The sequence below is a fragment of the Triturus cristatus genome, chromosome 9 (assembly GCF_964204655.1).
Source record: "Triturus cristatus chromosome 9, aTriCri1.1, whole genome shotgun sequence".
In the NCBI taxonomy this organism is placed as follows: Eukaryota; Metazoa; Chordata; class Amphibia; order Caudata; family Salamandridae; genus Triturus; species Triturus cristatus.
Genome location: NC_140592.1, coordinates 1,038,392,811 through 1,038,417,346, shown reverse-complemented (window position 1 = coordinate 1,038,417,346; position 24,536 = coordinate 1,038,392,811). Strand labels below are relative to the sequence as shown.

The window sequence follows — 24,536 nt, the reverse complement described above, 5'->3', positions numbered from 1 at the left end:
CGGGTCTGCTTATGTCTGACACGCCCACACCTCACACCCCACTTCCAATGCTCCACTGCCATGCTATGTGCTATTTGCGCAGAGAGATGAACACTCCAAATCTGCAAGTCAAGCTCAAAATGAGAACGTTGAATGATCTTTCCAACTGCCTTTTCCCACACCTTGCTTGATGACAAAAGGAAGAGTCTGAGGAACGCCACTACCCTACATCAATAAACTAATGCATGACCTCCATGCATTTGTTGCTATAGCCTTTTTCTTGGTTAATTTCTGCCAACCTGTGCACCACATGCTGAAACTTGGCTGCCATATAATAACAGCTCTATATCTGGTATTTCCATGGCCCATTCTCTTTTCAAAGTAGTTGGTTTGATTGTACTTTGTTTGTTTGCCTGCCTGCCCATTTCAGCTCAATTAGTAGAGTCCAATTCTGCAAAAAACCTTTGCGGCATCACAGTCATTGTGTTTTGAAAAACATAGAGGAACTGCAGAAAAAAGACCAACTTGGCTAAAGCTACTCAGCCCTTTATGGACCGTTGCAGCATATTCCAACATTTTATAGAAGCACGAATCCTTATCACCACTTGTCCCATATTCAATTGATAGCTTGCCATGGAATTGTGTGAAATGCGTACCCCAGCTAACGAAAATGTGTAACCATCCAAGTCGACCATCAGTAGCAGTTGTTAACATCCAGACCTTGGAGTAGGACCAGCGGAAATCATCTCTCTTTTTGGCAATTAAAGCAGTGTCCTGAGGCCTCCTGAAATTCCTCAAAAGCATATAACACTTCACTGTTGACTTTCAGCCCCTTTACTCAGCGCTTGGAGGATGGCCTCTGGCCAACTTAAGCTCGTCTGTGGTTCTGATGGCGTCGGGATGTCCCTAAAATACCGAATGAACACCGAATATTATTGCACCATGCTAAGACTTTCCTTCTTGAGACAGTTGAAGATGGCTTGAATGTCTGAATCTTTTTGGAAAGATACTTAATTAAAAAATATCCCCTTACAAAATATAGCGGTTCAGTGCATAATATCCCCATGAATAATATGCATTCAAGAAAAGTGATCACCAAGGTATTTGCCAGATCCTAGACTCTTATTTCCCTGTATATCTTCATGGTCCTTTATACTTTGAAGACTAGCACTTGTTCTCCTGTGTTAAAATTTGCTGTACGGGCCACACGAGCATGGAAATTTGCTACATGTTCTGTATTTCACCTGACTTCAGTCTGCAGTTATATGTTTAATATATCTACTACCAAGCACAGTTCTTTCATGAACGGATGCTTGTATGTTCAATACCATTCCAGTTCCTGTCTGGTGCTCGCTTGCATATTCCTCACACCTACTGTGGTCTTATGAACATCTGATTTGTTGAAACCTGTACTGGTGAAATAATTTCATGTTCATCAGGATTTTTTCATAAATGTCATTTATTTTTATTGGTGAGAAACCCCTTTGAGCCTTTTTTCTGATGTATAGGGGCACACCACAAGTCCCCTCACTTACCCCTTTTTTTTTTCCTCATTATGGTCACTAACGTTTTTGAATTTAAGCTTTGATCCACCTTGCGCTTTTAAACTATTCCTCAATTCTGTCCTCTATCTTTATCCTTCCGGGTCTGTCTTTGGTTTTACCCCTTTGTTTTTTTCCCATTTGTCCCTCCATTCTCATCTTTTTACCTTTGTCTATTCTGTTGTCTTTACTGCCGCTGTGCATTCTGCTTCCTCTTTCCCTGCTGTTCTTGTCCCAGTAGAATTAAAATTACCACAATTTTTTTTTCTGTAGCCCTATTTCCCTACTGTACTTCATTTATTAAGGTTTAAAATCGCAAATGATTGTGGATTAGAAAGTTGGTTCACGTTATTTGTTCTGCTAGATATTCGTTATTTAGTGTCAAAAGGTTTGATCATTATGGTCAGTAACTGAATGTCTGATCTGTATTCAGCAATGTTTATTTTTTCACAGAAATGAAGTGGTGACACTCCCCTTCACCCCCCCCCCCCCCCCCCCCTCTTGATTACTTGATACTGGTCTGTCTTGGGCACCTCTCTTGTCCCACCAACTCTGTGGTAGCAACACTTATTAAATCGGAAACAATATGGTTTTATTGAGTCATTGACATTGCTGCCCTAGTATCCTGTGTCCAATCCCATGTCTGTCACTTTTGTCAGTACTCTGTGGGCCTGCTTATTCCTCTCTTAGCACCCTTATAGCCACAGCTTTGAGGGATGGATGCTCACCCTTCCAGCCAGTGACTCAATACCATTTCTTTTTACTGTTGCTGGAGCTATGCTTCCACCAGCTCAGTCATTGAAAATCTCCATCCATCTCCATACTTCAATCCCTAATGATATTGAAATGACCATCAGTACCATCTGGTTACACCTTTGTCCTAACTCGTCCCATACCAACCTACATTGCTGGCTGTCACAGGTTGGCCAATTTCTGCGGCTCTTTTACTGACATCCATTGGTCAAGTTTCTTCTATGCTTTCCTTCTCTCAGCAACTAGTTCTAGCACAATTGTCTCCTAAATCCAAACAACTCTAAGGGTAATAACCTTATCTTTACCCTCCTTCCTATAGAGGCTGAAGCATGTTAGTTGCAGGATATTTAATATACAACTTTCTAATGATAACAATGCAGTCAATTCCTTCCTAGCCCTTCATTTACCGTGCTCGTCCTCAAGGGGTGTGGGATCGATAAACAGGGTTATAGGCCTCGATTGAGCTTCAGAAAAAATTAGGAGGCTTTCTCTTGTGATTGATCGCTTATGTCCAATACCTTCTCTTCACTCAGCTCACTAAAACTGTTAACGTGAACTCCCAAGATTCTTGAATAGTTATTTGTGTGCCCTTTACTACTTCACCTAGTAGCACTGTAGTCTTATTCAGAGCTATGCCTGGCGTGCACTCATGCCTGTGCAGATCTTTTGGGCCATAGGGCCATTACCACGTTCTCAAAGCTTATGACTAGTACCTAACTAGCTCAGTGTGCCACAGCATCCTGACTAGTCCTTTTTGCACAGGTGTCGTTGTGTGTTCTACTGGCATAACAATCTGCACTGCCCCTCGCTACCACCTTCACCCAGGTCCACCATGAGTGTGCCCTCAGCAATGTGCTTCACGTGCCACCAATTTGGCTGCTGTACACGTTTGCTCCCCCAGTTTGACCACACTGCCTGCAAATGCCAGCAATGTACTGACCTAGCCATGTAGTTCATCAGCACCACTGTGGTGCACCCGGGCAAGCTGGCGGGCGGGCTGTCTTCTTCCACTGGACGTTAAATGCCAATGCAAGAAAGCAAGATGAATGATGGAATGCTTGAATTTACCTCCGACACGGCAGTCGCTCGGGCTGCATCCCAATCCATTGTTTTTTTTGCCCACCATGCCACCTCAGTTTGGACCCAGCAAGGTGCAAAGCGGGCAACTGCCAGGTTAGGCCCTCTCTGAACCTGAACGCAAGCAACCCAGGACCGGTTCTTCCAGTGGCCAGCATGGCCAGACACCTTTCGCTCCCTCGATCACCTGGAAGCCCTCCCACCCTAAAAGATGTCTCTGTCCTTAACCCAAGGTTCTCTTCCAAGACACAGATGCTGCAAACTCTTCTAACTCCCTCACTGCTAGGTGCCAACAAGGAAAAAAAATTCCACCCACTGGGTCAGCTTAAAGCATGGCCGGCAAGCATCTGACCAGACCTATGAAGCTCTGTTGTCACCAAGTTTTGCCTAGAGTCATGGGACCCATGGCACAGTCAAGCTCAACTTTGTGTAATCACAGAAAATGTGTGACCTTACCTGAACCCTGATGTGGTTGCTCTGCATTATGAGCCCGGCAGTCATTCAACTTTAGCCCATACTACTCTGTGCCTCCCTATTACCTTCCTGTCTGTGATGTCAGATTACAAAAGACAGCCATTTACCCTTTAGTGATGGCTAGGAATTCAAACATACTTCCTCATCATACAAAAACCTCATGTTACTACCTCTCACCAGGTGCGAGTCTACCTCTGGTGGCAGAAGCCACCTTTCTTATTCAGCTAGGTGCCTTAAGTCAATATCACCAGTCAGAATAACAGTGGTAAAGATGCACTTTGACCCCCCCCAGTGAAACATCTGGTCCTCTCAGTAAGTGTTGTGCCCTTAGTCAGATTCTTATAAGAAATGTACTACCTTAAAGTATACCCTGATGTTTGTGTAGTATGTAGCTGCTACCTGCATTGCTACATACTTTGGTTGTCTTTCTTTAGTAGTCCATCAGCAGAAGGGGGCAGGAAGACGGCTACACTTTAAAATTGTTAGCAGCTATATTATCGAAGACTGTATACACTGGCAAACTTGGAAAAAGTACAGCATTTTTATGGATTGTCGCTGTGACACATTGTTAATGTTGGGGCATGTTTTCTAAATATAAACTTATTTTAGGATTGATTACCCTCACTCATTCTTATTTTTTGACATTTGCAGATGGCTGGATTCTTCAAAATCTCTGATGGAGCAAGATGTGAAAGAAAATGATGTTTTGCTACTTAGATTCAAGTACTACAGTTTTTTCGATTTGAATCCAAAGGTACAAGTGCTGTTTCGGATTAACATTTTTACCTGCATTGACCGCAATTGCTGTGATGCTACTTACTATATGATTGAGTCTGTTGGTCTAAACACTTTAGTGAGATACTGACCTGAAAGTATTTGAGAATTGAGACAAAGTTGAGAGTATTGAAAATAATCTGGTACAATAGCTCGACCAGAACAGAGGAATGGAGGTTGGGGCATGGTCACTATACGATCTGTCTCTCCCCCTGTGTTCCCACTAGGTGTAACTGTAACCAGAGCCAGGTGCAAGGCAGGAATTCCATAGCTACGCTCGCAGTTCCACCGGTCCTTTTAGTCAATCAGAATAGATGGAGCTCTGCCAAAATACCATTGTTGCAGGATCTTGGATTTGAGTGCCTTGGTGAATTGCTATTTTATTCTTGCTTATGCAAGATGTCTGTTTCATACCTCTCAGAAAGGCTACGGTTTAAAGATGGCAGACTCTGCAAGGGGCATATCATCCTTGTATTCTCCTCTGGGCTTGCCTCAACCAACAGTGTTATATATTAATGTGCAGTACAAACCTTTTCTAGATTCACATGCTGTGCAGCATTGTCATCTATTGCTTAGGCTTGTAGTAGAATCCTATTATGTTTGCAAGGTTTTGAATGTTGTCAATAAGCTTGCCACTGTATCTTATTGTCATTGGTTCAAATGTTTTGATGTGTAAAATAGGCAGACACAGCATGACTTACGTTCACGTTGAACCAAAACACACCTTGTCTCACAACATATCTGCAATGTTAAGATTCTGTGTTTTGACGTGTGGTTCAGAAGTAGATGTGGTCCTTATTGAAACCCAGGAAAACGTCTATAAACATTAGCTTTATGACACTGGAAATGCCAAAGTCAGGAATGCCCCAGTTATGACTGAGCCAACGGAGGGGCATGCTTCAGTGCATATCTAAGCACCGGCAAACCCACACAGTAGGCAAGATCAAAAATACTTTCACAAAATAGGAATAAAGATTAAGGGAACATCAGTAAACACTCCTTTTGAAAAGTATGACATATGTCCACTACATCCATCACCTGCAGATGTGGTAGCAGCATATTGGGTTGTATTACACCAAGCATCAGAGGTAGCAGAGGTCTCTTTCTTGAACCCACTTAGAATACAAGAGCCAGTTCTAACCTTTTTTGCCAAGCTTGCTTGTATATTGCGAAACCCACTATCTGATTGATGCAAGTTCGGGGAAAGTTAGTGATATTTATTATACAGTAGGGAGCACAATTATGGCCACAAAGGCAACTGAATAGCTTATCTCCAACTCTGTTCTTCCCTTTACATATGGCCAGCAACAGTGCCTCCAAGAGGTCATCATCTTCCTGGAGGAAGGGGATTTTTTGCAACAATAGATTACAATAATGCATATTTTTAAACCCTGATGCATCGAAAGCACCAGAAATAACTGTTTTGTTGTAGATGTAATTCATTACCACTTCCTTGTTTTATCTTTTGAAAGGTGTGTGCCAGGAATTTGCACAAAAAATTTGTCATTTGTGGCAGTGCATCTAAGGTGTCAAGCCATACTGTGTACCCTTACCAGGATGAATGGTTAGTGAAAGGGAATTAATTTGGCAATTCTAGCGCGATAATAGCATTTGTTTACGCTTGCATCTACTATGCTTGACAGCTACCCTTCCAAAGTAATTTGACATTTCCGTGCATGGATATAGTCATTATGCAAGCAATGGCAGCCCTCATAGAGGCAATGCATAGACTTGTCAAGTAGAAGCCCCCTTTACCAGACACCAGTCTTCGACAATAAATTGTAATTGGTCATTAAGTTGTTTGGAATGATATCTTCTGTTCTCCTGGTACCATATTAACGCCTCCACAAGAAGCCACTCCAAGTGACAACCAGTTGTCTCTGGGGTACTGGAACAGCCTACTGGTTTTGTCCGATTATACAGTATGGTCTAAAGAGCTTGTATGTAGGCAGCCACTTGGCAAATCCAGTTTCCACAGTAATCATTGCAGTTAACACCTCAAACTGCATTGGTGGGGTAATCAGATGAGGTTTAGCAGCACATCATCCCATAGAACTCCAAGCCATTGGTCTAGCACAGAGTATATCCCAGCCTCACTTACATTGACAGGTTAAGCAAACCCTCAGATGACATCACACACAGCTTTTCTTCAGCATGCTGAGATGTGAACAGTCCTTTGCATTACCCAAGTAGCTCCAGACCACTTGTCAGTGGGAAATCAAAAACAAAGTACATTTGCCACAGCTGCATCAGGCATACTCAGTAGGCAATCCGGTGTCTTCCACGACTGGGAGGTAGGTTAGTCAGTTAATGATGACCTTGTTTAACCTAGGGTTAACCTCATTGACATGTTATGAAAAAAATGGAAAAATGCTATCAATAACCAGGTAATCAAAAAGCAGTTTTTCAAGTGAATGGATGCTTTCCCATGGTTGCAGGGCCTTTCTGGATGCTTTTCCCTCCGTTACACAAATGCTTCAGGTGTTGACAGTTCATCGTATGCCACACAGCCTTGATTGTTATGGCTGCAGTGTGGAAGCAGCAGCCATATTTCTCACACCTGATGAACATGTGAGCGGCACCATTCAGGATTCTGCCACTGCCATATCTTTTTATGAAGCACCAGAACCAAGTCAGGCATATTGAACCCACAACACTCAGTTTGTCTTTCTACTTCTTGAACAGTGCTACGTGCTAAGTTCATGTATGTCTCAAAGGCCTAACCCCCCTAGTACAGTTTTCCTAACCAAGGGCAGCCTTTGAGTTCAGATAGAACTTTAGAAGCATCTTAAGCTATGGTCATAAAGGTCCCTGGCATCTTGCAAGTCTCCTGGATGATGCTTAGGGGCCACCACAGTATACGGGCGGCCTGCGGCAGTGTTAGTTGTCTCCTTGGCTTTCGGTAAGTATTGCCACAGGAGATGGTCTCTAGGTTAAGTCTCTGTTGGTTGATCCTTTGTCAGAGATTTTCAGCGCCACAGCAGGGGCATCTAACATTCCAATTGACCTACATCACCATCCAAGGAAGTAAACCAGGATCACACATGGCTGTCAGCCTCCGCTTAAAAAACTCTAATGAAGGTTGAAAAGCCCAAGCCTTCCCATCCATTAGGATTCTCTGTTTCTACAGTGCCAACCTTCTCAGATCCACCATCTTGCCTGAACATGATCCCAGGCCCCTCTGACCTTTAACTCTTCCTTGAATAAGATCTTGTGTATAAAGGATGCTCTGCTCCCCTTCATCCAGTGTGGATGTTCCCACTCCAGCCCTCAAGAATGTCTGCAATCCTGGTCTCCTATCTGAGGTTGCAGTCGTCCTCTCCAACTAGCCTTTGCTTTCTAGATTTAAAAATGGAACCCAGTCTCTCATGTTTTGTATCCTGCACAAGCACACACGGCATGTCCACACAAGTATCACGCTGCCTGGCGCTACATACAGTCATCATGTAGGCAAATGAAGTGTTAAATGCACAGCAGTAGAACTTAACGAGTAGGCCAGTAGACACTAATCTGGTGACACATTTAAAAAGCCCTGTTCACACTGCTGACTCTAAACACAAAACAGGCATGCTACCATAACTGAACTCGTCACTTAACTCCTGGCAAGGGCAGTAGCTATCTACCACTGAGAGTAGAACTTGGTGCGTCGCACTCAGTCAAAAAAGGCTACATGACCATGAGACAGGTTATGGTGATCACACCCAAATCAGTACCAGGGGTCCAGATACCTATGCAGCTGGGGCACTAATGAAAGGGGTGCACGTCTATGACCATGCAGGGGACTTTTCCATCCCAGCCGAGCAGAAATGCTTGCTGTATGGAGTTACCTTCCACCTTTCCACTGTCCGTACCATTATAACAACACCTAAAACATTTGAGAGTAAAATGTCCCCCCAAACACACACTGCACAGGCTCAAAAGATGTCAGTGGTGGGATGCAAACATCCTGTTATAAACATCTGATGCTAAAGATGGCTTTTTAGTCATAATTACTTCAAAAAGAATTGTGAGTCACATTCAGCCACTTACTAGTATGCCAGCTGTACCTATCTTGCTATAAAGACAGGATGGACAAAGTGGAGTCTCTCTTTGCAAAAGTACGACAGTGAAAGCTCAATTGGCTGATAGGGGCCATGGAATGTATTTAGTTTATATACCAGATTCTGAAAGATAAACTAGAATTGGTTTCAGCTATTCATATTCACTCAATTCTATGTAAAGTTAGTGGCAGAATCACAGTGCTGTAGAATGTTTTATACTCTGATTTCCCCAGAAATGGATGTTTTATATATCCACATTTGAGTCCTTACCTATAGTCAGATTGGTAATCCATTGTAATTTAAAATATCAGCAAACTGTGTTAAAATGTTTATCAGCCTCAACAGTGATTGTTTAGTTGCACATCCACCTCAATTGAATCAACTGAAACATCAGCCAATGAGGTGGAAATGCTGAACTCTCCTACCCCCTATAGAGGCCACCAGAGCTCAGATTACTATTGCACATCGTATGTAAGGGAGTTCCTGAGAAGAGCTGTGCTCCAAGCTTCTCTGTAGTCTTATCCGGATACTTTCTTGGTCTTCCCTAGACTAGACTTGAACTAGCCTGATCTTCAGCTTTCAGCCTCCTGTAATTTGTACTACAAGTGATTCTGTGAAAAATATTCACTTTCTAGACCAAGCTATCCCTTTCCCGTTACCAGCAGCCCTCATAACTGACAGGAACTGATCTCTCTTCCAATCTTGCTATTGCTGTTGACAGAAAAAAATCTGCTCAAATCATCCACGTGAGAGGCTTAATTATTGCTTTGATCAGTCATACAAGGCTTCACGCTGCAACATTTGTATATTCTTTCCTTCCAAGACCAGAGAAGAGGTCAACACTATACTTGCCAATGAAAAAAAAAATTCTCCCTTTTTAAGGGGATGCTTCTTATGGATGTGATTCCTTGAAAAGTACTTCACAGTGCACTTCCACGAAGACTGAGCAAGAAAGGAAATGTGGAGTTTTAATAGCTGAACTTAATACGTAACATGCCTGCAGCCACCACCTTGGTGGAAAAAAACATTTGGGTTTCCTCTGGTAAACACTCAAGGATGGATGAAGATTAGCCTGCACAAAGATTTGCGAGAGACAAACCTGCTCCTTTGAAGCCCTGACTGAACTGCTATCTGTTGACACCACAGTCACTTTTGTTGAAGACTTAAAAAAAAACTCTATCAGCGGCCTATCCATTCAAACCTATGGTAAAGGTCCCTCTTTGGATGCATTATATGGCCCTATGCAGTTAGATTTACGTTATGTGCCCAAGTTAGAGGAAGAAGCTTTTGAGGAAAAATATGAATACCATTCACAGAATTGTACCGCTGGAAACCGTATTCACCACGTTCCTGAACTTTATCATGAAGGTCCTGAGGTCAACAACTACCGGATTACACTGCCGCAGATGGACACCTCTCAAAAATTACTTCAATAGCCTATTGGACAACCATCAGCTGTCCCACTTACAGCACCACCCATACCTACACCCGAGTGCCTCCCTGGCCTTAGCCTTCTGCCATAATGGGGATCCCTCCAATTCCTTTCCAGATGATGTAGCACGGTTTCATGCGCTAATGCACAAGGTAGCTAAGAAAATCAATATCCCCATAGCTTCAGTGGAACACTGTTTCTTTAATGACTTCAGAGATTCACATACTGGACTTTATATGGTCAGACAGTCTAAAATCAATGAAGACACTATTTATAGTTCCTGCAAAACTGTCCCATTTGTAGAAAAGGTATAGGGCTTCTGATTAAACTCCTGTCAGTTTGACAGGCGATCCAAAACTGGATTCCATCATTGTGGCAGCGGCACAACGATGATTGATGCACTGTTGTGCCCTCTTTAGCACCTCCTGACCTTGGCAACAAGTAAATATATAACATAATAATGTCTATGGCAGCAACCAACAACGCTACCAATGTTAGAGCACATCATCCAATTCATACTGGAAACTCCCACCCTGAAAAAATCATCTCCATCTGAGGGATTAACAGAAAATTCTACTTGCCCTGAAGGGAGCTATAGACGTCTTAAAATCCCAGAGAAAGCATGGGTTCTTTTCCAGATTCTTCTTAATAAAGAAGAGACCAGTGCAATTAAACCTATTCTAAACTTCAGGAAATTCATCAGGTTCCTGACTAAATTGTCTCTTTGCATAGTAACACGTTAAGAATTCCTCCTTAACTCCCTGGATCTTCATGATCTGTATTTTCACATTCACATACACCAACAAAGCAGGCAGCACCTCCACTTTTCAGTGGCTGGGCAAAACTATAAATGGAAAGTGCTGAGCTTTAGTCTCCAGTCTGCGCTTACAATTTTCACAATATGCCTACCCTTCTTGAAGCACCCTGGTGTAACCATGGTGGGCCAGCATGGGCAGTTGGAGCCCATTAAATTGGTCTCTTGTCGGAGAACTTCAGGGGAATGCAGCTTGACGTATTGGAGGACCACGCCTCTCCATTTTATCCAGTAAACCATTTATATTCCATGTTAGGATCTTGACCCATGAACACGTCACAGTGGCTTGAATATTGTGTGGGGGGCCAGTGTGGATAATGTAAGGGAGTTGTTGTCTGCGTTAAATTTAAACAAATAAACAACATAGTACAAACCAAATGTGTAAACCAAAAAGAAAACCCAGACCCCCCCCCCCCCAACAACAATCATCCCCTACACTCCACCCACACTCCCCTCCCCACATCACATATCCCTACCCCCACACCCGATGGTCTGATGCCCTTCAAAAATAACAAACTTTCTTTAGAACAGTGCTAGCAGGTTTGGAGCATTTCTAAAAAGATCATTAGTTTGTGCCCTGGTCCAGTGCTGTGTGGGACTCTGCCATCGCATCACCAAAGCCCGCCAGGTTGGCGAGCATTCACACTCCCACCAATAACACCCCCTAACCACCTGTTGTGAATTCATCGAATAGCGCATCATGTTCCTATCAGTTGGTGGAGCTCTTGCCCATCCCTGTGTGCTCTCCTCTAGCCATTCAAAGGCCCGCTGTGAGTGATCAAAGAATATTGATTGCCCCTGGAAAAGAACCTTCAATTTGGCAGAGAAGAGGAGCAAGTATTTTAAGTCCAAGGCCTTAAGTTTGTTTTACTTGAACAAAGGCTTTTGTTATGCATGGACTGTCCTGGTGTAATCCGGAAAGATGAGGATTTTCGAGGACTCCTAGTGTCACCTTTAAGTCTTTCCCTGTGGAGGAGTATGTGTCTGTCTTTGTAATAGAGATATCGAGCGATAACCTCACCTGGCAGAGCACGGGGGGGGGAGGCCATTGGGCAAGCACCCAGTGGGCACAAATAAAGCAGGAGGATATCTGATAGGAAACTGCTGAGCCTCTGGGAAGGCCACGAATCGCAGCCTGTTCTGACAGGAGTGCCTCTCAATGTCCTCCAGTCACTCCACTGTCTCAAAGCTTGCCACTTGCAGTTTATGGACAGTTTGCTGCAGCGCTATCAGTGTCCTTCAGTGCCAAAATGCATGCCTCTGCTGCAGCCACATGGCCTGTAGTGTTTCGCAGGTCCTGCCGGAGAAGCGCGATGAGCATACTGACCTCCCCTATTATGGAGTCCAGAGCCAATCTTGGTTCTTGGATAACTAGGAGAAGGACCCTGTTGTCCATCACCACACCTGCGGCTACTGTCTTCGTGGGTAAAGCGTCTGCAGTGTTTGGCAGTGGCTTGGCGTACTTGTGAAGTTTAGTTTGGCGGGGTCGGTTTCTCTTTGACCATGGTTGTATGATCAGGCCTCCCAGAACCCTCTTCAGGGGTGGCACGATTGGTACTAACCCTAAACTGTCAAGGCTCCTGCTCCAAGTGTTGCCTCGCGGCCCCCAGGTGATGGCACCAGGCTCGCCATACCCACAAATTGAGGCAGCACGAGTGGCACCAGCTCCTCTGTGCTAGCACTCCTCCGTCTACGATTGCCACTGTACCTTCCACGAGGCTGGTGTCCCCACGTCCGCAGGCCTGTTGGTGGTAAGAGGAGGCCTCGCAGCTCCTGGGCTTCCACAAAGGTAGGCCTTATCCACGAGTAGGTGGGGGGGGTTTCAAGCCTCCACTCCGCAGAGGTGCCAACACAGGAGCAACCAGGATAAAGCACAGCTTCTGAGAGGCACTCGTAGCGACCACACCTCTGGGCCTGGCACAGGAGCTCCACAATCTATTGGGCTCCACCGCCCTCTTGTGTGCTCTGGACCGGGCCCTTATAAACTGGCCGATTGCTACTGCAGCTCCTTTGGGGGTAGGAGAGAGTGAAGGGGAGAAACTTACTCCCACCGCTTTTGGCCCCAATCACAACCCGGACGATGCCTCCCCCCCCCCCCCCCCCCCCCCCCTCCCCTTCCTACTCGCTCTGTGGCCCCTCCTGGCCGACCGATGTGTCTCTGCCACCTAGCCGCGCCACACCACCTTGGGGCCTCTCCTCTCCATAGCAGTTTGACAGATCCGCAAACACTCAAGTGTTGTTTGAAAACCTTTATTAATGTAAAGGTATAAGGCCCGCATGCAGGCAACAGCAGAACAAGTGGATGTTTTGAAAGCCAAAGACTCATCTATCGCTAAACATTCTATTAACACTATCATAACATTCTAAATATATCTCAAAGCTCTCATGCATGCAGAGCAAGTAATGAGTTTTAGTGATCTTGTAATGAAAGACTACAATTGTAGTTACACATTATTTGCACATATACAACACAGTTGCTGAAGTCACAGGAGTTCCCTTACCAAGCGTGGTGGGGGCCAGGCCTCCGAAAAGGGCAAGTTTGAGGAGGATTACGAGTGCCTGCCGGGAGCGAGATTAAGAAGCGTCTGCCATCTTGCTGCTCCGGCCCGCCCCCTGAACTTTTATCTTCTTGGCTGTGTAAGCTTAAAATTCTGTTCACGGAAATCTTTGGAAATGAGAGAAGTATCAACACTTTTCGACACTACCGAAGACCAGGAGCAATAGAGATTGGACTACATGGAGGCAGTGTTTGACTTGGCAACCAATAGAGCACTGTTAAATAAACAGTATCTACTGTATGGATTTGACCCATGAATGATAGAAGTCAAATTGCTGGCATCACTGAGGTACCGTCATTTACGTGATATGGAGTTGACCCAGGAATGACAGTTGCCCAACCAGGGGACACTGTTACACCACCACTATCTACTGTAAGGAGTCCAATTAGCAGTGACAGACCTCTAAACCATGGAGGTACAGAAGAGCCACCACGGTCTTCTACATGGAGCCCTGCCATGTACAAATGGGCCAAAGATTTGGTTATTGGGTAAGTTTGTTTGGGAGCATCTCAATAGGGATTCATTATTAGCCTAGGTGTTGTGCTGTGCCTACTGTGGTGTAGCCTAGAGCTAAATGGCACTGAAGCTATGTTAAGGATATCGGTGGGAGGAAGATGTTCGGTTATGTGAAGAGTGAGTAATCGATAAAGGAAGTTGTTCTGGCACAAGGCCATTTAGGACCCCAAACTGCCCATAGCCTAGAAGTCTTTACAGGAAGTTGTTCCTAATCTTACATCCTTTATCCAGAGGGTCTTGGAGGTTAGGTTTCTAAGGCTGAAGTGAAGCAGTAAGAGAAGGCACAACCATTGCAAGTCACTTTGCTTCACTAACCACCAACCTTTGGTGCAGCCAGTGGGGGATATCCCTGGGGAAGGGAGAGGTGGCAGACCAACTGCAAGGCCTGAGACATATTGTCCTTTAAATAGGGTAAAGGCTGGGTGACATGCCCTCCACTATACAATTTCACATTTTGCATTGCATACATTCCAGGGAGAAAGCACTGCATAAGTTGAAAAACCATTCTGGGCAAAACTGTTACCTGATTTTAGGAGGGGGGGGGGGGAAGAGACACTGGAATGACTGGTGTGCTCTAGTCTGAGAGATACAACCAGTCGGTTGGTGGAGCAAGGTGGATGGGCTCACCACCAGTCTCTCAATACCCCATCTCTAAGGTAGTACTAGTGTAAAGAAAGCTTTATGGTGATGCTGTTATTCCTAGTAAGATTCCTTCCCTGTACAAACACCCCTGGCACACAGATTGCACAAACAAAAGGGAAACTGTCTCACCTTTAATAACAAGGGATCTGGCTTGGCTGAAAACCCATGTAGGTTATCGCAACATGACCTGGACACCTGCATCCTTTTATGGTACCAGTTGCTTAAGCTCTGGTTGTTGCTATAGAAGCAATTTGCTGTCCCACCACTGGTGTTTGAGAGCGTATACAATGAGTGAGCTTCTACAGAGTATCTGAGTTTGAATATGGGTAATTTTAACAATTCTTGAACATAAGAGTTAAAAGTATAATTCTTGTGGAATAAATGATGTTTAGCTCAGTAATTTTTAGAATTTTTGAGCACAACACCGAACTATTGGAAAGGGGCGTGGGGATTTTGCACAATGTTTTTCAATCTTGTTTCCTCCATAATCCACCCGGTCTTGTGAGACCATTCCCGATAAGCATGTTTTCATCAGGCAGTTACAAATGGAATGCACCCCTTTACAAATGCTAACCACATCTGTCTCTCCCTGTAGTATGATGCCATTAGAATCAATCAGCTGTTTGAACAAGCTAAATGGGCCATTCTTCTAGAAGAAATCGAGTGCACAGAGGAGGAAATGATGATGTTTGCAGCATTACAGGTAATTTAAATGGTTCAAAGATTATACATGGTGTTTCGAAATGTATTTCAATTTTGTTTGCTGCTATGCTTACCTGATATAAGATAAAAGGTCTCAGATAATGTGTTCATGTAGTGAATCAAACTCATTAATTCTGCATAATGCTCCCTACCTGCATGCTTGAAGAGGTTGAAGTTGATTTAGCAAAATAAAGATATCTTTGAGTCTTATGCCTACAACGTATGTGCAGTTCATCATTTCTTATTAAAATTGTTTTATGGCATTTATAGCAATACAGTTCTTGGCAATCTCAATATACAAACATCTGACAGTAGGAGATGTACATTGAAGCTCGCTTATTATTGGAAATCGACCAATTCAAGTGTACAATGTGCAGAAATACAGATATACAGACTTAAACATGGATAGGTTGTCACCTTCAGATAGTGTTGAAAGTTCTGCTTCTAGGGAGCCTATATGCTATTGTGCTTACGTGGGCAGCTCCTAACTTTGTAAAAGCATTTATTTGTTCATGCTGTTTAACTATCCCCTCACAGGGGGAGGAGTACGGGGTCTCACATGTTGGATAGTCCCTCTTTGGGCAAGCACCAAGACCAGGTGTAATAAGGCTTTGGAATAGCAATTGGCATCTGTTTTAAAAAATGTATAGAACAGTACATTGGGAGTGTTTGGAGTCGAGCATGCCAGGATCTGAGCTAATTAGTACCCATCTTTAGTAAACCCGTGCCCTAGGGCGTTCCACAAGTGTGAAAAAAGAAGGCAGCAACATGGTGACACCTCAAGCATATTGGAGAGGAGTTTTTACCAGTTTTTCTTGATCACTGTTATTTTACCTTTTTTACTTTCGTTACTGGGAGGGTAGCCTACCAGGTCAGAGAAGAGTTTCAGGGCTCAGTTATGGTTTTAGTGTCCTTTCCTGGTTTTGCTACTTGTAGCCACGCCCTCTGGGGGGCAAGGTATTTTACCCTAAGGTGACTTTGAGCGGGCCTTTGAACTGTGCTTTAGATCTGCTCTGCGACCATTTCAGTTACACAAAGCCTAAACTTTCAGTTCTTTGTAGGCACATTGGGTACCATGAGGTGCCTGGCTCCCGTCCCGATCGGTCGCCATTTTAAGGTCGGGCTTAAGGGAGAAGACAGAAAATTAAAGCACCCCCCACTTTGAAATGAAAGCTCTGATGGCACAAAGCAAGTGAACTAACTCCTCCCTAGAAGATCCGACCCTGTATCATCCATTCAAGCATCTATACATTCATTCTTTTATGCCTCTATCCACCTGCTGATATCCAATAAATCTCCTTTAAATTCTTTCACCCATTCATTTGTGCATGCATCAGTCTTTCCCCATGCCATAAATCCATCTACTGTGCCATCCACCGAATCATTCTACCACTCAGCCATCCATTAATCTGTATCCTTCCATTTATTGTGCCAGCCATAAATCCATCCATTCTGCCATCAATCCATCCATCCTACCATAAATCCGTTCACAACACCCCTGTCAGCCCAGCCTATTTTTAATCTTTATATGCTTTCCCTGCTCACTGTTATTTTTACCTTTTTTACTTTAGTTACATTGCCAGATTTTCTGGACCTTTACCTGGGAGCGTAGCCGGCCAGGTCAGAAGGGAGCTACAGGCTCAGTTTTGGTTTTAGTTGTCCTTTCCTTTTTTGTTACATGTAGCCATGCCCTCTGGCAGGTGGGCTATTATACCCTGGTAGCTGCACGGAGCCAAAGGAAAACCAGTCTGTGCCTGGACTGCACTAGAGGCCAGAATCCAATGTCCGTGTGAGAACTGCTACCCTACACTACATAGCAGATGAGCTCCTCCAGCTGGCCCCCAATATCTGAGAAGTCTATGGATGGATATGTGACTGATGCAAGCTGCAGTAAGTGTGGCTTTAGATCGATTTCTTACCCTGACTCTAAGTTAGTTAGTAACCCCCTACTACCCTAAAGCTATCTTTTGAACTGAAGCTCACTGCCTAAACATAATTTAGAAATTAATGATTTTCTGTCTGACCCCCAACAGAAGGTATTGTTCCTGTGAAAACTTGGCTCACGCCGTCCATTGCTCCCGATATTTTGGAAGCTGTCCCAGAAAATGATGCCATGTTGAGGAGGGAAAGACCTCTCGAGAGGAGGTGGGATTGCAGAAGTGTTCAAACAGCATCTTCCATATACACTGGTAGAAGTCGAAATCACCGGATGTGAGGCAGCCTTTTCCTCACTGACTCGCCCTAGTCCATTAACTTTAACCGGTCTGCTGATTTATCTTCTGCTGGGCCCGGCTATCCACTTTGCTACCGTGCTGGCGGATTCTGCGATATTCCAATTTCCTTATCTTAGGTGACCTCAATCTACACCTTGAAGACCCCACTTGTCAAGTGGCAGTGTCTCTTTTTGAAGACTTAAAAATGCTTCAATGCGCTCAAATGGTTCAGACGGCTACGCAGAAGTGTGGTCATACTCATGACCCTATCTTTTCTAACTGTACCCATATTAGAGGGGTGCCTCCGGTGCCAGTAATTGGGTTGGATCACTAGCTTATGCCTTTTGGGGTCTCTAATAATTCCCCAGCTGGTGTAAGGTGACTGCTACTGCTTTTACTACTACCTTTTAAGTCAAGTGTCTCTTGCTTGAAGAGATTCAGTCTGCTAATCTGCAGACGGACACTTGGACCAGTCTGGCTCTGGATGACATTTCGCCTGAAAATAGGGCAATACAGCTCGATTGAAGCCCTCAGCGGAGTGGTTTAATGAGTAACGTTATGATTAAAGAAAAATTCTTGCAAACATCTTGAATAACTTTGGCAGATAAAGATATCGATTGAAGAATATCATGCTTCGATTGGGCTCGCTAAAAGTCAGTTCTTCGTCCAGAAGATTGAACTTTCCAAGAACTCCCCCATGCAAAATCTGTCTTTACTAGAGCGTGTCTCTACAGTTACCACCCCTTTGGTAGAATCATGTAATCAATTTGCCCAGTTTTTCTTTGACAAAATAGAGAAGATCTGTATGTCTTTGCCAGATGAATCTGGAGTCACCACCTAGTATACATTGATCTCTCCTTCTAATTCTTCATCAGACTTTATTCAGATAACTGGTCTTTCTACTCAGGAACTTCAGTCTCTGGTCCTTAAAATAAAATCTGGTTCTCCTTTTGATACCCCGCTGAGCACCCCGTTAAATTAGTACCTGGTATGGAGGCCTTGTTGCCTGTCCTATGTAGTTTATTTGATAAATATTTGTTCGAGGCATATGAGCTGCAGATTACACACTTTTGCATAGATCGCCATCTGGTGTTGGGCCCGGATGTTTGCAGCTTGTTTTTCCTCTTGGAAAGTCTTTGGAAGTCACGAGGTCGGTGACTCCTCCCTTGGTTTGTATTGCGCATGGGCTTCGGCTCCATCCTCAGATTGTTTTTTTTCCGCCATCGGGCTCGGATGTAATACTTCGCGCTCCGGTTCCGAACATTCCAGTTCGACGATGGAAGCGGAATCCTCGCTCTCCGCTGTATTGTTTAGATACTGATCTCCTCAATCACCTTCTTCGACACACCTTCGATTCCAGTCATCAACGGCGGCCTTCGGGCCTATCCAGGCTCCAGTCCCGGCTGATGGAAAGAACTCCATTCAAGAAGTGCCCTCGATGTGGGTCCAAATTCCCCCACACCGATCTTCATGAGGTGTGCAACCTCTGCCTCTCCCCTGAACACGAGGCTTGAGACTGTCCCGCCTGCAAGTCTTTTAGATCCAAAAAGACTATTCGAGATCGAAGGGCCAGACGGAAAATGGCGCACTCGTCGACTTCCGTTCCAGTCGACATCTTCGGGGATGACGTCGAAGCTCCGGGACAGCAGCACACCGAAGAGGACCTCGTCAGTACTTCCGAAGCCGACGACTCGGATGTGGAGGACATCACCTCGGCGCAGAGGGTCGGGAGTAAAATACCCCTTCCCACACCCGCGCCGACACCCAAAAAGGCTTCGGTCATGCCTTCGCCTCCGGGACTAGGCAAGACCAAAGACACTGCTTCGAACACCCCACCTTCGGGCCCGGTGAAGAAGCCAAGTAAGCCTTCCGATGGCTCGGGCTCGAGCCAGCCTGCCAGTTGTGCCGAAAAACACCCTTCGGCACCGAAGAAGAGATCGGCCTCTACCTCGACACCGAGCTCCGCACCAAAGCCCTTGGTGTCCAAACCCAGCCTCTCGGTGCCGACCAAACATCATCATAAGGCCCTCGGCACCGAAACTCCCGCCCCAATGCCTGTCCCGGCACCGACCAAAAAATCGGCGGTTCCAAAAAAGCACGGCACACACAAGCCTAAAAAGCCATCGCCCCCGAAAACTTCGGCGCCGACCGAACAACCAGTGTCGCAAGAACTTTTTACACCGGATCCTTTGCAAAAGACACTTACCAAGGATCCAAAAACTGGACATTTGGCACTGTCTTCTAAAAAGAGACATTTGGACAAACCAGCTCCACCTCCACCTCCAAAGAGGAAGGACTGTGCTACCTCCCCTTTCAGAGTGCCTTCCCCACCTCCTCTAACCTCTCCAGCTCCGCCCCCTCCACCTTCTCCACCCCTGCCTCATCGCTCTCCGACCCGGTCTCCAGACCGTGATGATCAGGGGGACCCATACTACGACCCAGCAGATGTGCCACAAGACCCCACCCCTACAGGATCCCCAGACCCCTGGGATGATTATAATAATCCAGACATTCCAGAAGTCCCACAAGATGACCTCTATCCATCCAGGTCATCTCCACCAGAAGACTCATTAGGTTTTCACCACCTACTTCAGAGGGCGGCACATTATCACGGGGTAGAGCTACACACTGACCCAGTAGAGGAAGATTTCCTCCTAGACACCTTTGATACTGCACATAGGTCTACTGCTATACTACCTATGCTCAAAGGGGTAATAAAACATGCGCCAGAGGTTTTTAAAGACCCAGTCAGGACTAGGGTCCTAAACCCACGCATAGAGAAAGTATAAAGCTGCCCCCACAGATCCTGCCTACATCAAAGGGCCAGCGCCACTGGATTCCCTAGTGGTATCCACTGCAAGAAAGATCAAATTCCCAGGCGTCAGGCGAAGCACCACCGCCTGACAAAGAATAAAAGCTCCTGGACGCGTCATGAAAACGCACTGCGTCACAGGCAGCCAATATATGGCGTATCACCAACACTCCAGCGCTATTGGCCAGATACGACAGAGCGCATTATGATGAACTAGAAACCATCATGCACCATCTCACAGAAAAATATAAAAATAGGGCCAATGAATTAATTCAAGAGGGTAAGACCATAACTAATACCTCTATACGCTGTGCCTTAGACGCAGCAGACACAGCCTCCAGGGCCATTAACACCAGTGTCCTCCTCCGTCGACACGCTTGGCTGAGAGTTTCAGTCTTTAAACCTGAGGTACAAGCCTCCATATTAAACCATCCATTTGATCAAGAACATTTATTCGGTCCAAAGATAGATGAGGCCCTCGAGGATGAAGAAAGACACAGATACGGTGAAATCTATGGGAGCCCTACAGTCACACCCTCCTTAGGCGCTCCTTTCGCCGCTCTTCCTTTCGGGGCACAGGCAGAGGCTACTCCTCAGATAGCGCGTCCACGTCCTACAAATCCCCTCCTCAGTCCACCTTCACAAAAGGTTATCAAAGAGGCGGCTATAGAGGCAATAACAATAAACGCAGAGGCAAAACAAATACCGCCCGCTCTGCCACACCGCCTACCCAATGACTTTCCCCTCCTCCCCCCAGACCATACTACTCCGTTCAAGGGGCCGACTACAAAATTTCCTTCACGTCTGGGAGTCCATCACATCAGACAAATGGGTGACCCAAATTTTATTCGTTCAGGGTACTGCCTAGAACTCACATCTACCCCCCAGGCAACGTCCAATGTCACAAGAACATTCCACGTTACTAAAAAAAGGGGGTAATCTCCCTCCTACAAAAACACGCAATAGAACAGGTCCCCCACGATCAGCAAAATGTAGGGGTCTACTCCCTATATTTTCTGATACTAAAAAGAGACTGGACTCTACGACCTATCTTAGATCTCCGGCCTTTAAACACATACATACATTCGGACCATTTTCACATGGTAACACTTCAGCAGGTACTTCCGCTCCTCTCCCAGAACGACTTTCTCACCACACTGGACTTGAAAGACGCGTACTTTCACATTCCGGTACACCATGCCCACAGAGTACCTCAGATTCTTAGTGGATGGGCAACACTACCAGTTCAAGGTGCTCCCATTCGGGGTCACAACAGCACCACAGGTATTCACCAAGTGCCTAGCGGTAGTGGCGACACATCTCAGAAGACGGCACATTCACGTGTTCCCGTATCTGGACGACTGGTTGATAAAAGCCGCGTCCTACAACCAATGTGTACACCACACCGCCACTACAGTCCAGCTACTTAACCAACTAGGCTTCACGGTGAACCACGAAGTCCCAGCTAACACCATCCCACATAAAGCAATACCTTGGTGCCCCCATAGACACCTCAAAAGCCATAGCCTACCCCAATACGGCCAGGATTGCAAGCATTCAGGCTTTGCGTCAAAAATTCACACTTCAACACTCCCTCCCAGCAAGAGTGTTTATGCAACTGATAGGGATGATGGCCTCTTGCATTTTCATAGTGCCTCACGCAAGACTCCAGATGCGTCCACTCCAAGAGTTCTTAGCGCGCCAATGGAACCAGGCCCAGGGGCAACTGACAGATCTGGTGTTGGTAGACGGTCGCACCCATCGCTCTCTGCAGTGGTGGAACACCACAAATCTTTCCAGAGGTCGACCGTTCCTGGACCCGGTTCCACAAATAATCCTAACGGACGCATCGCTCTCCGGCTGGGGAGCTCATCTACTACACCTCACAGTGCAGGGCACATGGACGCCGCAACAAAAGTTACTCCACATCAATCATCTGGAGTTACTGGCAATCTTTCTAGCCCTAAAATCCTTTCACACACCGATTTTAGGCAAGGCAGTCCTTATCCGCACAGACAACATGACCGCCATGTACTACATCCAAAAACAAGGCGGCACACACTCTCCACAGCTCTCTCAACTAGCACAGAGCATATGGAGATGGGCAATTCCACACAAAATCTTTCTCCTAGCCCAGCATGTCCCAGGAGTCCAAAACACCATGGCAGATCTGCTCAACAGACAGACGCAACAGATCCACGAGTGGGAACTTCACCCGTAGGTTCTTCACCCGTTCTTTCAGATGTGGGGGCATCCACAGATAGACCTATTCGCCACCCACGAAAACAAAAAATGCCCAAGCTTCGCCGCCAGATACCCACACCCATTGTCCAAAGGCAATGCGATATGGATGAACTGGTCAGGCAAATTTGCATACGCCTTTCCACCTCTCCCACTAATTCCATTAGTGGTGCGAAAGCTACAACAGCACTCCCTCACACTCATTCTAGTAGCTCCAACATGGGCCAGACAACCGTGGTACACCACGCTGCTGGAACTCTCAGTAGTGCCACACCAAAAATTACACCTCTCACCATGCCTCCTAACCCAGAACCATGGAGAGATCAGACACCCGGACCCAGCTCAGCTCAACCTTGCCATCTGGGTCCTGAGAACCTAGAATTCGGATACCTTAACCTTCCCTTTCAACGGTTGCAGAAAGGGCTCTACACACACTGGATGTTAAAAGGGCCTTGCTTTACTATATCCAGAGAACACAACCTTTCAGGAAGACAAAGCAACTGTTTGTCTCTTTCTCTCCACCTCATAAAGGCAACCCCATCTCTAAATCAGGGATGGCTAGGTGGATTGTAAAATGCATACAGATTTGCTACCACAAAGCAAAACGCACGCTATCTGTTCCCCCTAAACCCCACTCTACAAGAAAGATAGGGGCTTCTATGGCGTTTCTAGGGAACATCCCATTAGATGATATCTGCAAGGCAGCTACATGGTCAACACCGCACACTTTCACTAAACATTACTGTGTAGATGTGCAAACCAAGCAACAAGCTAGTGTGGGCCAGGCTGTACTAAAAACACGATTTCAAACCACTGCAACAGATACCGGTGGTCGCCGCTAAGGTTGGGAACTGCTATATAGTCTATGCAAAAGTGTGTAATCTGCAGCTCATATGCCTCGAACGGAATATGATACTTACCAGTATGCATCTGTTCTTGGCATGTAGAGCTGCAGACCTACACACGCCCACCCGCCTCCCGGCTACCTGTATCTGTTCCAGTCTATCTTATTTAGATACAACACACATGGGTTTCTTCACTTATTACTACGCTCCATCTTTCCCTGTTGGCGAAAAACAATCTGAGGATGGAGCCGAAGCCCATGCGCAATACGAACCAAGGGAGGAGTCACCGACCTCGTGACTTCCAAAGACTTTCCAAGAGGAAAAACAAACTGCAAACATCCGGGCCCAACACCAGATGGCGATCTTTGCAAAAGTGTGTAGATCTGCAGCTCTACATGCCAAGAACAGATGCATACTGGTAAGTAGCATATTCCTTCTCAAACTTGCTGCAGTCGTCCCCTCCTAAAAAAAAAAAAAGAAAAAACACAAAGACCTACGCTCCTTTGGCCAAACCTGAAAATTTTAGACTGATATCCTTGCTTCTGTTTTTTGCCAAATAGGCTGAAAAAGCTTGTCAATCAACAATATATGGAGAGGAAAAAGCTTCTGCATAACTCAATCTCCTTTTCGTCCTCTATACTGCACTGAATCGGCTCTTCTGTTTGTATCCGAGTCCTTTAGACTCATGGCTGATTAGGGTAAGACTGCTGAACTAGTTTTATTTCACTGGAATGTCTTTCAACACAGTGTCTCACAATCTTCTTGAGCGGTTGTGGAGTCTCGGTGTTGGAAGGTCAGCCTTAAGATGGTTGCCCAACTTCCTCCAAAACTGTACCTTTCAGGTGTTTCAACGCTCTTTTGTCTCGGAGATCTGCTCCCTGCGTCAGGGGGTGCCACAGGGTGTGAATTTCTGCCCGTCTGTTTAATCTATATCTGCGCCCTCTGGCAGATGTGGTGGACTCTTTTGGTTTCATCATGGTATCTTACACCCATGACACAAGTTAATCATTTCTCTAGCGCAGGATGCGCCCTGTATCCACTACAGCCCAGCCGGTCCCCACACTACCAGAGTATGATCTTACTTTCCACTACCACAGAGGTGCCTCGAAGGCTCCATTGTTGT

The 24,536-nt window shown here is 45.5% G+C and overlaps 1 protein-coding gene across 4 annotated transcripts in view; it reads left to right on the top strand.

Annotated features, from left to right (window-relative positions):
• Window positions 1–24,536, top strand: part of FERMT2 (FERM domain containing kindlin 2) — a 601,536-nt gene that overhangs the window by 388,326 nt on the left and 188,674 nt on the right. For all 4 annotated transcript variants that reach the window (XM_085626843.1, XM_085626841.1, XM_085626844.1 and 1 more), the window contains 2 exons: window positions 4,476–4,578; window positions 15,196–15,303. In XM_085626843.1, coding sequence (XP_085482969.1) covers window positions 4,476–4,578; window positions 15,196–15,303 — 211 coding nt within the window. The remainder of the gene's footprint in view (window positions 1–4,475; window positions 4,579–15,195; window positions 15,304–24,536) is intronic.